This window comes from Melozone crissalis, unplaced genomic scaffold, assembly GCF_028551555.1.
Source record: "Melozone crissalis strain CALT ecotype California unplaced genomic scaffold, PUWL_Pcris_2 ptg000045l_1, whole genome shotgun sequence".
NCBI classification, from domain to species: domain Eukaryota; kingdom Metazoa; phylum Chordata; class Aves; order Passeriformes; family Passerellidae; genus Melozone; species Melozone crissalis.
The window spans coordinates 27,214,785-27,232,027 of NW_026535823.1; the positions used below are offsets into that span (position 1 = coordinate 27,214,785).

At 41.0% G+C, this 17,243-nt stretch overlaps 1 protein-coding gene across 4 annotated transcripts in view; it reads left to right on the top strand.

Annotated features, from left to right (window-relative positions):
- Positions 1 to 16,523, top strand: part of OSBPL9 (oxysterol binding protein like 9) — a 56,546-nt gene extending 40,023 nt beyond the window's left edge. For 2 of the 4 annotated variants that reach the window (XM_054286194.1, XM_054286192.1), the window contains 18 exons: positions 67 to 96; positions 933 to 983; positions 5,109 to 5,147; positions 8,053 to 8,146; positions 8,591 to 8,692; positions 9,138 to 9,297; positions 9,937 to 10,049; positions 10,321 to 10,439; positions 11,739 to 11,824; positions 12,067 to 12,235; positions 13,229 to 13,313; positions 13,578 to 13,688; positions 14,082 to 14,145; positions 14,260 to 14,400; positions 15,311 to 15,389; positions 15,721 to 15,812; positions 16,191 to 16,326; positions 16,412 to 16,523. In XM_054286194.1, coding sequence (XP_054142169.1) covers positions 67 to 96; positions 933 to 983; positions 5,109 to 5,147; positions 8,053 to 8,146; positions 8,591 to 8,692; positions 9,138 to 9,297; positions 9,937 to 10,049; positions 10,321 to 10,439; positions 11,739 to 11,824; positions 12,067 to 12,235; positions 13,229 to 13,313; positions 13,578 to 13,688; positions 14,082 to 14,145; positions 14,260 to 14,400; positions 15,311 to 15,389; positions 15,721 to 15,812; positions 16,191 to 16,326; positions 16,412 to 16,486 — 1,746 coding nt within the window. In that variant the 3' untranslated portion in view covers positions 16,487 to 16,523. The remainder of the gene's footprint in view (positions 1 to 66; positions 97 to 932; positions 984 to 5,108; positions 5,148 to 8,052; positions 8,147 to 8,590; positions 8,693 to 9,137; positions 9,298 to 9,936; positions 10,050 to 10,320; positions 10,440 to 11,738; positions 11,825 to 12,066; positions 12,236 to 13,228; positions 13,314 to 13,577; positions 13,689 to 14,081; positions 14,146 to 14,259; positions 14,401 to 15,310; positions 15,390 to 15,720; positions 15,813 to 16,190; positions 16,327 to 16,411) is intronic. The other 2 variants (XM_054286195.1, XM_054286193.1) reach the window with 1 other exon arrangement.
- Positions 16,524 to 17,243: the final 720 nt, after the last annotated feature.

A 17,243-nucleotide genomic window follows, 5' to 3' on the forward strand; every position in this document is an offset into this window, starting at 1 on the left:
ATTTAGGTCAAACCAGATGCTGGAAATTCTGTCTTTAATCACACTGTTTTGATTTTTCTTTTACAGAAAATTGAAGGTCTCAAAGAAACAACCAGTGTAAGTTTCTTTAATTTTTGTAACTCTTATATATTGATTCTGAAATTCACCTTATTTTCTTTGGGAAGTTTTTAAAACCTTTTCACAGAAAAATGAGAATCCAGATTAGGTCCAACATTGTGATGGCAGAGATAACCTGGTTCTGGTGCTGTGTTCAGGTTTCTGTCCAGCACCTCGGGATCATGGAATAGTTGAGGTTGGAAGGGGCCCCTGCAGGTCTGTAGTCCAACCCTGTGCTCAGAGCACCATCAGCTGGAACAGGTGATGAGCAGCAGGACCAAATCTAGTTTGGGTTTTGAGTAACTCCAAGGCTGGAGGCTTTACAGCTGCCCTGGAAAATCTGTTCCAGTGTTTTGTCATCCATAAAAAAATAAAATGTGTTTTGTTCTGTTTAAGGTGGTTTTCCTGTATTTCTGTTTGTGGCCATTGCCCGTCCTGTCACTGGGCTCCACTGAGAAGAGTCTTGCCTGGCTTCCCATTCAGATATTGATCCCCCTTGAAAAGGTCTCCCTGAGCCTTTTCCTCTGCAGATTGAACAGACCCAGCTCTCTGAGCCTCCCTTCCCCTGATAATTCACCTGCCTGCAGCCCTCTGGGGGTTTGAGCTGACCTCCATTTCACCCTGGCAGCCAGCCTGGCTTTGTGCTCTGTGTGCCTTTGGGAACCTCAGTTTGCTGCTGCTGTGCTTTTGTCCCTGAAAAAAAAATGGGGAAGGGAAAGTAGGAATTCAACAGAACTGAGTGTCCATTTAGCTCACACCCAATATTGTATGTAACTAATAAATACAAAATATTAAGTGATAGTAACACAATCTTTTCTGATATTTTTTTTTCCTAGAGCATGGTAGAATCAATAAAACACTGCATTGTGTTGCTACAGATTGCTAAAGTAAGTACACTCTAAACTATTCTGAATTTTAATGATACAGCATTAATCTAATTGAAACCTAAAAGTGCCTTCTGTATGATCCAGGAACAAGAAAACAATTATAAGTTGATTTCTGCTTTTATTTTAATGGAGTTTCTGAAATACTGAGTTCCACAGCAGACAGCTCATGGTAACAGTCACGTTGGTTTGAGTTTTCTTTCAGATAAACTTTCTTTTGCAGAGTTTGCTACTAGACTAAAGAAGAACTTAGACAAATGTCAGGTTGACAGAACAGGAACTTAACAAAACTCTTCTTTCTGCTTCATTTAAGAGTGTGACTAACAAATAAAAAGGGGAGAAAGGTGTTGGAAATAGTGAAACTGGTTTGGCAAGGTCTGTCACAGGTCTGAGTTCATCATGATGTTGGAACTTCTTGAAGTTAGAATTGTTTCATTTGAGAATGCAGTGTGGGTAATGCACTTATGCTTTTCACCTGCATGTTTCATTGGATTTTAAAATTTGGGGAGTTTTGGATTTACTATTTGTCAGATTCTGCCCTTACAGGTTTAACATTCTATATTTAGGATATGTGAATTATGAACTGCTGATTTGTATCTTGTGACCAAAGTGGAGGGAGGTGATATTTTGCAAAGAAATAAAGGTATTTTCAGAATTTCAGGCTGCTCTACCCAGAACACATTCTGATTTATCCAGATATAGGTGTGGGTTCTTAGATTATTTTTTTTTTTCTGTAATTCTGGATCAACCATTTTTTGTGGCTTTGGCATGCAAAACTGCTGTTAGTCTTCATTTTAGATGCCAGATATGTTGTACAAAATTCTGAGTGTAATGAAAGTTGAAGTATTTAGACTCTTACAGGATCCTTTCATTTACTGAAAGGATCAGTGCATGTTTTGTGAAATTCAATTTTCATATCTATTACTTAAAAATTTGTGAAGAAAATGCTCGTTAATTAAGAGGTTTGTAAAAAACCAAAACTTTTTTACAAGCACTAGGGTTGAAACGCTGAAATAGTTTTGTGCCACATGAATTTGGAGCCAGTACAGTTTTTATTTAACATGCAGTGAGGCTACTTCAGTCCTTCACTGTAGTGCCAGCAAGAAAAGCCTTTCAGTATTTAATTTGCTTTTATTTAGTCCTGAATGTATTTAGAGGTGTTTTAGTACAGTGAAGTCAGTTGACAATGTCATTTTTAGGGATTTGATGGAGTCAATTGTAGCTAGGTTAGATGGTAATATGCTGATTTCCTTATCTAGATGTGATTTGCTGTATTGAGGAAGCTGTTGGACAAACTGCAAGGAATTATTAGCTTATTTTTTCTTAATTACTGTATAAATGTATTTAGTAGTTCTTATTTTCACAGGGGTTTAATTCCTATGAAATTTTGCTCCTTTTCAAAACCTCTGCTATGTAATTTTAGCAAGTGTGAAATTGCAGAGTTATAATCTGCTTTTCAGGCTGTTGATCAGAGCTGGTGACTGAGTTATCTTTCTTGTTTCTGTTGAATATCAAATCCTGTTTCTGCTCTGCGTGAATTCATTGGGAGTCACACAAATGTGACCACTTATGCTGATGCTAAAACATATTTTGGAGTTCTTTAGGTGGTTTGCAGATAATGGACAAAGCTGGGAGTGGCAGATGCAGCCCTTTAGGTCAGGTTCAGTCCTTTACTGCTCCAGCTGCCCTGTGAGTGTAAAGGCAGGTGGAATTTGAGTCCCCCAAAGTGCTAACACTTGCTTTTTGTTGCACTAAATCAGACCTTGAAGTGTTTCTTTCAGTACCACTAAATATTAACCAGAGTAAATAGGTGAGCTTATCCACTAAGCAGTGGGGGTTCATTGTTTTGGTGTTTTGCTAAACCACATCTGAAGCTCTTTTGGAGCTGTTGAAGACAAGGTGGGTTAAAGGGGTGCCTTATGCACAGCTAATTGCAAGATGCTGATTCACATATAGTGAAAATAAAATTCCCAGTACTTTAATAACCTCTTTTCTGCGTCATCTCTTCACCTTCTTTGTCTCTCAGGCAACTCTGCTTTTTAACCACAAGGGAATTCTGTCTTCCTTCACCTTTTCCATTAACTGTGTTAGTATCCTGATTTCCTACTGCTGTAGAAAATTTATAATACAGAGGGATTTGGGTTTTTTTCCTCCCCAGAGTTCTGCAAGTTGTTTGTGTATGATGCAATCTCTGTGTAAAATTGTGCTGTGCCTGGCTGTAGCTTTGTGCTCTCCAGTAGAAACCTTTCGAGATTCTGCAGGTTTTTTCCCCAGATCTGTAGAGCAGGTGTGGCTGCTGACTGACACTGCTGAAAAGAAATCATCTTAACACCACCCTGCACCCCATTTTTACTTCCTTTTACTCTGCTTTACTTTTACAGCGCCTTTCTCATTAGCAGATAGATTTGCCAATCTGTACCTTGATAGTGTTACCCCTTCTCTACATACTTAAAACTCTATTTCCAACACATGACCATTTATTATGTTGATTATTTGGAACATTGAGGCAAATCTGGACTTTTGTTTATTGGAGTTTCCTTTTGTTTCTTTTTTAAATTGTGTTCAGTTGCTCTGTTTCATGGATTTTTACCTGTGTTAATATTTGGACAGTTAAATTTTCATTAAACTTGCTGGTAAATAGTCTGTAATTACACCACTCATACTGAGGTGACTCACGACATTTCCAAAATAATGAACTAAATACCAGCTAAACAGGAATATGTCATGGCACATTCATTGCTTATCAAATAGCAGTCAAAATAAACAAAGTGGGAGCAAAATAATATACAAAATAAAAAAAAGGTGGAGCATTTGGCCTGTGTTGTCCCCTTTGTGTGTGTGGCAGCTGAAGATGTCCAGCCCTGCTGATGTGTGTGATGTAAAATCCATTGAATGTTCTGCCAGTGATGTGGTAAAACTCAGTCTTAGAAATGTATGTTATATATGTGTTATGAAGTACCTTTTATAATTTAGATATTTCGTTCTGCATCCTTCCCTTCTCTTTTCCTCTCCATTTCTGGCAGTCTTGCCTGCCCAGTTTTGGGGAATTTCTGCCTTCCTTACCTTAGTGATGCATTACTGAGGTGGGACAGCAAGCATCAGTGCTCATGCAGCATCTTTGTGGTTTTTTCTTAGGTCTTAAGTTTGTGGATACAACATGGAGGGGTTTTTTTTTGTGTTGGGGAAAAAAAAAATGTGTTTTGTAAATTTACAACCCAGTGGAACTTTTTGTTCTTTTGAATGCCAGACTTCAAAAATCTCAACCAGCAGAGATGAAATTTGGACAGCCTATTGCCAGCTGTATAAGCTAAGGAAGGATGTATTAAGTATCAAAACATAAATATGTGCCAATTTCCTTTATACTTCTTACAGTTTTTTTTCTTGTTCCTTTCAAATGTAACTGGAAATCCAGGGGAATACCCTGCAGGCAAGTTTTGAGGTTCACACTGGATAAAGTTAGGTATTGATGTACTGACTGATATGAACTTTGCAGCAGCAGCGAAGAGATTTGGTTTAGTGTTCAGTAAATTTATACTGGTGCTGCTCAGTGCTAAAACTGTGCTGGCTCAGATTGGCATTAAAGGTCTGCTGCTCGTGCCATTCCCCTGAGGACAGATGTTTTTACATTGCCTGCTCTTTCATTTATGCTTCTGGGCAAAAAACCCCAAAATCTGAGCTAGTGAATGATCTTAAAGCATTTTAAAATATAGTGGATGCCAAAAAGTCCCAGTTAAAATCTTTCAAATTAAACTTCTGCCTCTCTTGTGTGTTAATCTCAGAAACTGAGAACTTCATTTTTATAGGAGCTCCAGAGCATATTTTGAGGAGCTCCTGGGTATTGGGAGCACCCACATTATAAAGCAGAGCTGCACTCTGCAGTAGAGAAAGGATATTTTTTAAATTGTCTGCACTCATGTGGACAGGCCCTCAGAAAATGCTGATCCTCAGAGGTGCAGTGACTGGGTGTGGAATTGTCCTCCAAGTTTAGTTGCTGTGTCACAAGATGAGGAACATTTTATGGCTGAAAATGTGAACATTCCTGAGGGAAACTCGCTGTTCTCACTTAGCACAGAACTGATAAGTCATGCAAGATTGTTATGTTGATATTTTTAACATTTTTTCCTTAAGGACCAAAATAATGAGGAGAAGCACGCAAATGGACTTATAGTAAGTTTAAATCTAATCTTTATCTCCTTTTAATTCTGCAGAACATGTGAACAGAGACCTGAATTTCCACTCACTTTGCAACGTGCTTCTTCCTTTCTCTAATTTACTGCTTCCAGTGTCTTGTTAAAATTCCTGTTGAGTCCTTAGGTTGGCTAACCCTTGTCTTTAGAAGATAGAGTGGTCACTTTTGTGTGGAGTGTCTTGAGCAGCAGTGTTGTGACTGAACACTTAGATAAAAATCTGCCATGTGAACAGATGAAAGGGAAATTACTGGGATAGAAATAGTTCTGTGTTCTGTCTGAAGTGTCTTTGTGTAGGAAATAGATCTGCTCTCCGTGTGCTTCAAGTAGTTTGTCTTTCCTACAGTGCTGCTCCTTTGATGCAGAGTTGTGTAATGTCTGTCTAAGCAATGTTTCTTCTTCAATAGAACTGCTGCATTTTTAATGTAACTTCTGTCATTTTTGGTTTTGGTCACACATGGTTTCTCTTTCTTTGTTCTTTTTTTGTCACTTGAGTACATTTCAGATATTTTTAATAGGAGATTGGTTTCAGTAAAAATCTAAAAATCCTGATGTGTTTTCATTAGAGCTGTCAGTGATTCCCAGGCCTTTGTTGTTTGTCCACTACAAACAGATTTAGCAGTTGGATTTTCTGGTGTGAACATTGGACTGAAGATGCACATGCACATTTCAGTTTTGTGCTTATCACAAATAAGTGAATTATTATGTACCCTGCAGATGGAACATAATTCAGGTCTTAGTGTGAGGGAACAGCTTCTGTGATGTCCCTGGAAAAGAGAGGCTGTGCAGGAAGGCACTTCCACAGGCACAGTGACCTGCACATCTGGGCTGCAACTCAGAGATTTCATAGAGATATTGCAGCTTGATATAGTCTGAATTTGATTAGCCACTGATCTCATTATCTGTGGGCTGGCCTGTACTGGGGAGGAAAAAATATTTCTGTAAGAATATATTAACTGTGGGTCAGTGATTGTGAAGTCTGAAATTGCGATGCTGTGAAGGTCAACATCACCTTGGGCTGAAAGTCAGGATTTCACTTTAAACTTAGGCAGAAATAGAATCATTGTCTGCTGCCATGGTGGGATGAGTCTTGTTTCTGTGTAATTGTTATTCAATTGTTATTAAACTCAGAGCAGGAGACTTTCAGCTTTCAGGTCTGCCTTCAGCTGTTTATAGCCCATGAAGGCATCCCTCAAATATCCAACATGGAACTCCAGTTCTTGTTGCAGAATGGAGAATTGTTTAAGGATGAGGTTACAGCCCTGAATAGAAAACCAGAGTTACTTTGTTCTTTCTTTATCACACCAGTCTTCTGTACCACGTGGATTAATCATTTCCCTGAAAAATAAAGGAGATGTAGGTAGCAATAGCATCCTGTTATCACAGAACCATCTTGGGCTTTAAGTCTTAACTCTTAAGATGGGATCATCATTTTAAACTGTGAATTCTGTGGGACAGGAACCTTCCTGTGCTGAATACATAATTCCACAAGGAGGTGAAGTACTGGGTAAGGGACATTGCCTTTATGCTGGAATGCAGTGGAGAAATATTACCTGTACTGGATTATTTGTAGTAGTAAAACCAATGAAACTGTAGAAAGCTGATTTATGGATGTTTTTAATGGAGATTTTTTTTTAGTGATAAGCAGAGAATAATTGTTCTGTTTTTAGTTAAAGAAATCCTGTTCTATGAAAAAAAAAATAATAGAACTTTTCACTGATTTTTAGAGTCATACAGTGTCCTGAGTTGAAAGGGATCCCCAGGGATCATAGTGCTCCAGCTCCTGGCTCTGCACAGGACAGCCCCAGGAACCACTCCATGTGTCTGAGAGCATTGTCCAAACATCCAAATGTAGGAAAAAGTTCAGAATTTCAGGTAACTGGGAAAGAAGGCAGGAAAGGAATCTGCCTTTAGTAGGAAAATGGGAAGAAGGTTAAAATGAGCCTGTTTCCCTCAGTCTGAATGCAAATAGATATTAATGGAACAAAGGGAGAGGAGAACATTTGTAGACACTTCTTTTAATACTGGTGTAAAAAAAAGGATAGGGATGAGCATACTGACTGAAATCTGAGCAAAAACTTTCATAGTTCTGATAGATCAGGCATTTAAATTGCAAGGTGCTTAGAAAAAGGTTTTATGTGCCTTTTACTCAACTAACAACCAAGAAGTTCTGATGGTTGTGTGTAAACATAAATAACAAACAGTGCCTAGATGATATTTTGGGTTAAAAGACAAGGCAGTTCAGATTTCCAAGGGTCTAGATGCATAAAAACCAAGGACATTTTCTGAAGTCAGTGACTTTTGGGAGCACTTAATGGACCTGGTGCTTCATTTTCCAAGTGCCCACATTCAGAAGTAGGTTGAGATGTCCTCTCCTGAGCTGCACTGAACACTGTCAGCTTGCTTTGGGAAGAATTTTGCCAACAAAGCTGCTTCATGGCTCTAAGCATGCTGATGATTCTTGTTTTGATTTATGGGTTGATCTGCAAAATGAATTTTTGAGAAAGTAAAAATTTGAAAATACCGATAATCTATGCTAATTTTGGCCAGATAATTTGCATCTAACTTTCCACTCTTTGCATGCATTATTAATTAAGGGACATTGGGTGGCATACCAGAAGCAAGAACCTGAAATAAGAATTCTTTATAGGACGCTTCAAATCTGCATCAAATCCAATTTATTGTGCAGTCTGTGTAAAGAATCAAAATTTTCCCACCTCCAAAGTATTTCTCATGTCCTCAACTGTCAGTTTGTGTTTTACGTCCTCTCTCAGGAATTCTCTCTCTTGCATTTGGGCATTTCTCATGCTCACAATGTTCTTGCTATCTATGCTTTATTCTGTTTTAGTTTAGGAAAATAATGTGCTTTTCTTTTTCTTGCCTAGAGCACCATCAACCCCGTGGACGCTGTGTATCAGCCCAGCCCCTTGGAGCCATCAGGGATCAGCACCATGCCCTCCCAGGCTGTGACACTGCCAGGTAGGCTGGGGACAGCCCCCTCCCAGGCTGTGACACTGCCAGCTGGGCTAGGGACAATCCCCTGAGGTCCCAGGCTGTGACACTGCCTGGGAGGGGACAGCCACCCAGAGCAGTGACTGCACACTCAGCTCAGAGGGGCTGAGCAGGGGCAGGAGCACAGAGCATTCTCACCAGCCTGGTTCTGGGGATAGGCTGATGTGTTTTATTTGCTCTCAGTTACTGGCTTGCATTTCTAACACTCCTTTTTAAAATGAAACTGTGATTTTCAGAAAAGGCAAATGCTTTCTAGCTAAACAAATGCAGGTTTTTTTAGATGCCATCCTTGGTTAATAATAAAAGGACCTAGGTATGGCTTTTGTAGAAAATGATTTGATTTTTGGAGATGAGGTGAAATAATGTGGAATCTCCTGAATTTTGGGGTTAACATGTCCAAATCTCCCCTAGAACCTGCTCAGCTGTGCAAGTCAGAGCAGAGACCCTCCTCTTTGCCAGTGGGACCTGTGGTAGCATCACTTGGGAACCAGACTCCAACACCAAACAGTACAGGTACAGTTCTGGGTAACTTCTATTGAAACACAAGAAACCCTGTAATTAGTCATTAAAACAATATTATTGGCCTGCCTCTTGCTTTTGATCAACACCAATTTCAATGTTTTGTTAAAACCAGTAATGCTGCTCTTTCTCCCCGCCATATATACACAATATGTATGAGTTTTACCAGATTCCCTTTGTCTCCCCAGCATTGCAATCCTGCAGTAACTGAGAAAACATGTCCCTTAAACTTTACTGGGGTTCTGTGCTCTTCATTTTCCTTGTGACTTTCCTTTTGTCAACTATTAAACTCTTTATGAACCTGCCTAATTATTGCTTTTAATTTTGTACTTTCCTCTTCTGAGTTTATATCAGCCTTTATTGATTTGACCAATTCTTGTTTAAGTAGATTTCGAAAGAATTCATTTTTATTGTTTCTGTAATTTTTAATACTCCACAGGGAGTGGGCAGTCAGCACCTAGCAGCAGTCTCACCTCTCCAAGCCATGTCAACCTGTCTCCAAATACAGTCCCAGATTTTTCTTACTCGAGCAGTGAGGATGAGTTCTATGATGCTGATGAGTTCTACCAGAGCAGTTCTTCCCCAAAGAGATGCATGGAGTAAGTGGCTGGCAGTGTGCAGTGTGTGCAGTCTGTAGCTCCAAGGACATGCCTTGTCTGCTTGCAGAAATTGCTTTAAAAAGGTGGGGGAGGTCAAAAACCACTTTGTGTAAAGATTGAGATTCCCTGCCCTCAGCCACAGACAGCTAGAGGGAGGCAGTTCCTTCCTCTGCTCCTTCCCATTCCATCAGATCTGTGTTCACAAACTCTAACAAACCAAACTCTGGAAGCTCCCAGCTCAGAGCTGTAATCTGAGGCCGTGGTGCATTTCACAAGCATTTGCTGCAGCCTTTGCTGAGGGACCAATTGTATTGTTTGAAGTTGGCACCCTTTTCTCAAAATCTCTATTTACTCTTCATTTTTTATTAATTGAAAAATTAATTTTAAGAGATGCTACACATTCCAGAGAGGGATTAGTCAGCTGGTTTCTGCCTTCATGTGTTATCTGAGGCTGCAGGCTGTCCCATCCTTCAGCTGCAATCCATTCTGAGCTCTCTGTGAATTAGCATGCACCGTGTGTCTTAATGTCTGCCACTGCACAGTTATTGATGTCTATCACTAAATTCCCTGTCTGTGAATGACAATAATTTGGTCTGAATTACTTAATTTGAACTGTGAGAATTTATTAGTGTTCTGTAGTTCTTCAGGGTCTGCTGCAGTCCTGACTCGGAGCAGCACAGGGAGCAGCCTGAAACGTCCAGACACCACAGAGTCCCTCAATTCTTCCATGTCTAATGGCACAAATGATGCTGGTAAGTGGCCTGTGTCACCTTTCAGTAAGGAGTTATTGATTGTTCATCTCTGTGTAAACTGGGTCAATATATGCAGGATTTTATATATCTCTGTGTGTGTATGTATATGGCAAGGTACTTATGGGAAGTGCTTTAATTACTGTTTCTTTACTAATGGAAGATTGCTGAATTGTAGGATTTAAAACCTGTATTTTTGGACATATATGCTAATGAAATCCAGTCTGGTTTGAAGGTTTAGAGGAAAACAAAAGCCATTTCTTTGGTCTTTCAGATCTCTTTGATCCTCCCGACGATCGAGAAGATGATGGGGAGGGAGAGTCGGTGGAGGAGCACAAAAGTGTCATCATGCATCTCTTGTCACAAGTGAGATTAGGCATGGACCTCACCAAGGTAAACTTGCTGGGGTTCCTGGGGATGGGAGGGGCACTAAACCCAGAGTTCTGTGTAAGAAAATGTTCCATAATTTAACTGCATGTTTGTTCTAAGAGCTGGTGAAGCTGTAATCTCTTTAGCATGGTGCTTTTGAATTGGAGTTCTTACTGGAAGGGGAAGAGTAGCTGCAGAATAAGTATATCCAGATGCTAAAATCTGTTTGGGAAAATAGTTTGCTATGGAAAGTAGCTGTTTGTTCTCTTTGAACCCAATTCTTGGAGTGCTTGTGAAGCTGGCATAGGGACAATGCTGAATTGTTACTCCTGTCTTTGGCTTCCTAGAACAAAGAGATCCAAGATCCCAAGATAAGGTGGCATTCAATAAAACATTAAGTGAAAGGGAGAAGTAACCATATGGTAAAAAGCTTGGCTTGGTTGGGATCTTAATGAGGAAATAAGTTGCCTGTGTGTATTTTGAAGTGCTACACTTAGGTCTGGCAAGGAGAGGGTTGGGTTCTTCATGGATGAGATTCATGCTGGTGTCTGTCTGCAGGCACAATGAGCAGCATTCTGAGGGTGTTGGTCTTTCCAGGCAGCTTGGATAAATTTAAGCAAGTAATTCCAGAGTGGGAAAGGGCAGGAGAGATCAATCCTTATCCATAAGTGGATGAATTGAACTGTCCAGCCTGGAATGAACAGGAGATAATAAAAAGATAACACTTTTCTGGGGAAACAGGCAGCAACTCAAAAGCAAACAGCTCAGGGTTTCTGACAGTTCTGAACAGGAATTGATCCAAACTGTGTCTGTTCTGGGAATTCTTGGGGTAGCTGAAAATTACTGATCTCAAATTAGGCTGCCAGGAATCTTTATGAGATGTACCTTGTCAGCAGCAGTAATTGGGGGTGGATCACACTGAGCAGATCCACAATGGACCTTTGGGAGGCAGTAGGGAAGAGCTTAACCTTGATCTTGATGAGACATGCAGCAGGATGGGACTGCAAGGGAGTGTTTGTAACTGAGAATTGACAGTGTTCACAGAGATGGAATGAAATCAGCAGAGAAACTGGAATTCAGAACAGCTTTTGATGTGCTCTGAGTGGGACTAGAATCCATGTAGGATGAGACTGTTCCTGTTAAACCTTAGGGTTTGGAGAAGGTGCCAACTGACCTGCATCTGTCAGAACTCATTGGTGAGCTCAGGCTCACAGTCAGCTGAGAGCACACCATGCTGTGGCTGCTCTGTTTGCTATTTGCACTTGGCTTTTGTACAGGATATTGAAATGCCTTCAGCTGGATGAGTTGTTTTCCTTCACCCAGGTGGTTCTCCCAACGTTTATCCTGGAAAGGAGGTCGCTGTTGGAAATGTATGCTGACTTCTTTGCACACCCAGACTTGTTTGTCAGGTATGTGACTTTGGACTGGAGCATTCACTGCTTCTCATGCTGCCTTGTGGGCTGCCACAGGTTGGTAGTTTTGAAGAATATTGCTTGGATTTTGGTTGAAAAATGATTTGACTGTTCAAAAAACAGTCAAATCAGCCGAACTTGTAGTAGTAAAACAACCAAGCACCCATAAAACTTCCCTGTATCCAAGGTCCCTGCTTATATTTCACTCTGCCTGTCCTTTTTTTTCTCTCTCTCTGTAGCATCAGTGACCAGAAGGATCCCAAGGAGAGGATGGTCCAGGTGGTGAAGTGGTACCTCTCAGCTTTCCATGCAGGAAGGAAGGGCTCAGTTGCTAAGAAGCCTTACAACCCCATCCTGGGGGAGATCTTCCGCTGCCACTGGGTGTTGCCTGGCACTGAGGATGACATGGTGAGTTTCTTGTGGTGGTTTTTGGAGCCCACAATGCAGAGATGCCACCCAAAGCTTTGTTAAGTCACTGCCTGAAATGGATTATGCTGTGCTTAAGTAGCAAATCAACAAACTTGAGCAATTTCTTAACTAATTCTCCCCATCCTTCCTTGTTTTCTTTTGACAGAAGTATAAATCTTGCATAACAAATTTTACTGTTTTTTAAAGAATGACTTGATGTGTTGAAAGTGTCCTTTTTCCCTGAACTGTTTCATAGCACGAATTATGAATTTGTTTATTCTCAAAGTTCTGATTTTTTGCTTTTATTTTTTGAACCAGTGCAGCCCAGAGGGATTTTTTGTTGTTTTTCTTTTTTGGTACCTCATTTGGGCCTCTTGCCTGAGGAAGTTGCCAGTGGTGGTGTGGGAAGTGCTGCTGTGAGGTGCTTCATGCAGCCCCAGTGTAACATATCCAAGTCAATGTGATTATTTGGGTATAAGCCATGCATTTTTCCCATTTCCTTCCCACTGATCTGTTTGCTGAAATCTTGTTTCTGAGGTGAATATTTGCACTCCAATTTGCTGGCATAAAGGCAGTGTTGTATTTGGGCTTCCACTGCTTCCAACCACGAATTAACTACACTTTGCATTCTTTGCCACAGGAAATAAATATTAGTTTATGGTTTTGTGGTACATGGAATCTGATCATTATTAATGTGCAGATCAGACTTTTTCAGAAGCAAAAGCAAAAACTGTTTCTGCCACTTAAATATTATTTATTTTGTAATTGGGTTTCTACATGAGTCTTTCAATTTAACTGTTTTTTCTGGAGACAATTAAAACAAAGACATTTATACTTAAAAATAAGAGAGTGGATCCTTTAGAAAGGATCATAGTTCCAGGGTAAGGAGTCCTGCAGTACATTTTAGAAGCCTTTAGAGATGGAGGCAGCTTCTCAGGGAAGCCTCCAGTGTTGGCAGGCACTGAGTGATGGGATGCTCTGCCCTGCCCACAGGAGCCAGTCTCTGAAGGACCAGTCCCCTGGGTCAGCAAAAGCAACGTCACCTTTGTGGCAGAGCAGGTCTCTCACCATCCTCCAAGTAAGTTGTGACAACACCTTTGCCTTGAGAGGGGGTTCAGCAAAATCAGCTCTTGGCTTAAATCCTGGAGTTACACTTTCTCTCCAGATATAAAAGCTGAATATTTATAAAGGCTGAAAAATTATAAACTGCTTTTGTGAGAAATTGCAAACTCTGTTACACATTAAGTGTGAGGCACCTGGGGATATTTCCCAGTGGATGAATTTGGGAACAAGGGTATCAGTGTCTTGTGCTGCTGTTTTTAATACCTGCCTCTCTCTTCAGTTTCAGCATTTTATGCAGAGTGCTTTAGCAAGAGGATACAGTTCAATGCTCACATATGGACCAAGTCCAAATTCCTAGGAATGTCTATTGGGGTTCATAACATAGGGCAAGGTATGTGTGTGCAAACTGAGCAGCAGAGGAGAAATTCAATTCTGCAACTAGGATTTTTCATAGAATAATTAATGTAAATTATTCTAAGTCATGGTACTAAATGTAAGCAGTGGTTGAATTTATGTAACTGGAGCTTATGTATCTGAATTAGAGATTCCTTCCACACTCTCTGTGTGCTGAAAACACCTAGGGCCCAGTTTTTCCCAAAAATACTGCCATCCCTGCCTCCTCCAGAAGCTGGGCATTCTCAGCATCCATTAAAAATGAAGCTCCTCCACCTTTCCTTTTCATGGCACCTGTTTTTAATGGCATATTTCAGGAGATCATTCTGAAAAGTTCTGTAGAGGTTTTGCTTAATGTTTTTCAAATCTTATTTTTATTTTTCTTTAATAGGGTGTGTTACATGCCTAGATCATGATGAACACTATATTTTGACTTTTCCTAATGGCTATGGAAGGTAAGTAAATGTTCTAATTATTATTTTCATTTTGAATGCCTTGTAATGTTTCATGCTTAGTATTTATGGGTCAAGAGCTTATCATGGTGTGCATTTCTGTGTTTGTAATTGCAGGTCTATTCTCACTGTGCCATGGATAGAGCTTGGGGGGGAGTGCAGCATCAATTGCTCAAAGACAGGTTACAATGCTTCCATTGTCTTCCACACAAAACCATTTTATGGAGGAAAGAAGCACAGAATTACAGCTGAAATTTTGTAAGCAGCTTCCTTCATCTCACTTTTCCCTCCCTTAAGTGCCAACAGCTTTAACAAGACAGTCAAGAGTGTAAAATGCTGAAGCAGCAACACCCAGAAGAACTTAGCTCATCATTACCTGTCATAGAATTTTATTGCCAAGTTTGGGAGAAGAAGCTGCACAGGTCTGTGTCCTACTTTGTGCTGCTTGGAAACATCCTCAGCTGGTTCCCAAAGGAACTTTGCTGTCCTGAATTATCAAAAGTGCCTCCATCATTACCTTTCCTACAAATACAAATACTGCAGCAAGCCTGGGATACTGCCCATAGTGTGTCAGTTGCAAACTTCACATATTTCACCTGTGGTGTGGTGGATTTTGGTTAAACCCTGTGCACATACCCAGCACAGAGAATTCAGTGGAGATTCCCATTGTATTTGGAGATGTGCTGTGATGCCAGCAAGTGGATGCTGACAAAATGAGGTTTAACTTGCTTTTAAATCATTGACACATTGATAGATGCCATTTAAAAACTGGTGTCTTGTGTTTCCCTGGAAACCTTTTTAAGCTTAAACTCACCACCCTAAATCTGTGTGGAAGGCCTGTAACTGCTTTCCTAAACTCTAAATGCAGATCCAGCCCTGGGGCAAGGCCTGGTTTGCCCTGATCAGGGCTTCCTGTTAAGGTTTATGTAATTCACTCAGGCCAAACTGCCCCCTTGTGAACAGAACCCTCCTCTTCTGGGCTGGGCAGGGACTCTTAGATAGAGAGAGAGATTAGATAGAAAGATTAGATAGATAGATAGATAGATAGATAGATAGATAGATAGATAGATGGATGGATACCAGGCTTTACAGAAGACCAAGTTTTGATCCTTTAGGGTTTTTCAGTTGCTGTAATACAGCTGAGAAATGACTGTTTGTTTCTCTTTAGTTCTCCAAATGACAAGAAACCCTTCTGCTCCATTGAAGGAGAATGGAATGGGGTCATGTATGCAAAGTACTCCACAGGGGTAACACAGCTTGCTTTCTTTTTTCTCTTTTCATCAGAAATACAAGATTGTACTTAGAAAGGGGGTTTGGGGTGGTTTTGTAGGCTTGGGATTTTATTTTAAACAAACATTAATAGTTGGAACCTCCTATGAGGCTGTCCAAAAGAATGCTGAACTGGGGATAAAACTTGTTCATTTATTCTTAAGGAAGCTTGATTTCTATACAAGAAGAGAATCTGAAAAATTGCCATGTTTCATGTAGTTCCTGCTAAGCAGTGCACTAGAGTGTAGAACATTTGAAGTCTAGCTAAAGAACTGAGTAGGTTTATTTCTGTTTCATCTTCCACTCCAGGAGAATGCTGTCTTTATAGATACCAAGAAAATGCCTACAATAAAGAAGAAGGTAAGGAAATTGGAGGACCAAGACGACTTTGAGTCTCGCTGGTAAGAACTTCAGTTTACTGGGAACATTAAGGTTTTATTTTAGTTAGACTCCAGTTTGCAGTACAGGGACTAAAGCTGCACTGATCCAAGCACTGCATGCTCTGCTCTCCCTGAGCCCAGGTACAGGCAGGCTGGGGATTTAAGGGGCAAGAGGAGACCTGGAGTTCTCTGTCACATCCTAATTGGGATCAAATGTTCAGGAAGGTCTGGAGAGCTCCACCACAACCTCCTCCCTCCTGCCATAACAGCACAAATCTCAAATATCCTGAGGGCTTTTCTGTCCTTTCTCTAACCTGAGATCTACCTTTAGTCACTGCTATGTCTCAGACTGTAGCACTCTGCTCCCGTAAAAGTCTCCCTTGCCCTTTCTCTTTGAAGCCTATGGAAGGATGTCACCTACAACCTGAAGATCAGAGACATCGACGCAGCCACGGCGGCCAAGCACGCGCTTGAGGAGCGGCAGAGAGCCGAGGCCAGGGCCAGGAAGGAGAACGAGACCTCCTGGGAAACGAGGGTGAGCTTTATTGCAGCAGCTCAGCCTGTGGCCTTTGTTCCTTTCTGGAGTCACAAAAAGCTCACCCGTGGTTCTTCCTTTGCAGTTATTCCACGAGGACGGGGAGTGCTGGGTGTACGACGAGCCGCTGCTGAAGCGCCTCGCTGCCAGCAAGCACTGAGGGGTGAGCCTGGCCTGGCCTGGGCTGGCAGGGCTGGGCTGGCAGGGCTGGGAGCTGAGCCCACACCCACAGCGATGCCGATCACGTCCCCAGCCCAGCCCTGCCCTCCTGCAGCTGCAGCAGTTCCTTTCTCAGGGATTCTGGACTTACTGAGACAGACAAAGCAATTCACGAGAGGCTGAGCAGCTCCGGGCAGGGACTGGCTCTGGTGGCAGTGCCCAGCTCAGGCCTGGGGCACACACACTGTGTAACCACTGTGAAGGCCACGGCGCTGGGAGCAGTTGCATCATAATCCTGGGTCCTGCATATTTAAAAAGCAAGGAACAAAACGCAAGGTGTCATTTAAATCTCGCTGATGTTTGCAATGTGTAAATAGGAGGATTCCTCCGATGGGACAATTTGTTAGGAAATGCTACATCAATGTTATCTTCCACCTGTATGATAATCAAATCTTTTGGCATTTCAGTGTCTTGCCCAAAATAACTGTTATTTTGAGATTGAAATGTAACCATAGATAATTCTACCCAATGCATCTTAAAGCTTCATAAAATAGATTTTTCAAACTTCTCTTATGGACTTTTTATTTCTTTCATAATAAACCTTTGCAGGAAGACTGTTTTCCAGTTGAGTCATGATAAATTAATTATGTGAGATATATAAGAGGGATTCGTTTTTCCACTGGAATAATCCTTGCAGCTAGCTAAACCTACTTCTTAAAGTAGCTCATGAAGTAGCAACATGAGCATCTGCAGCATCC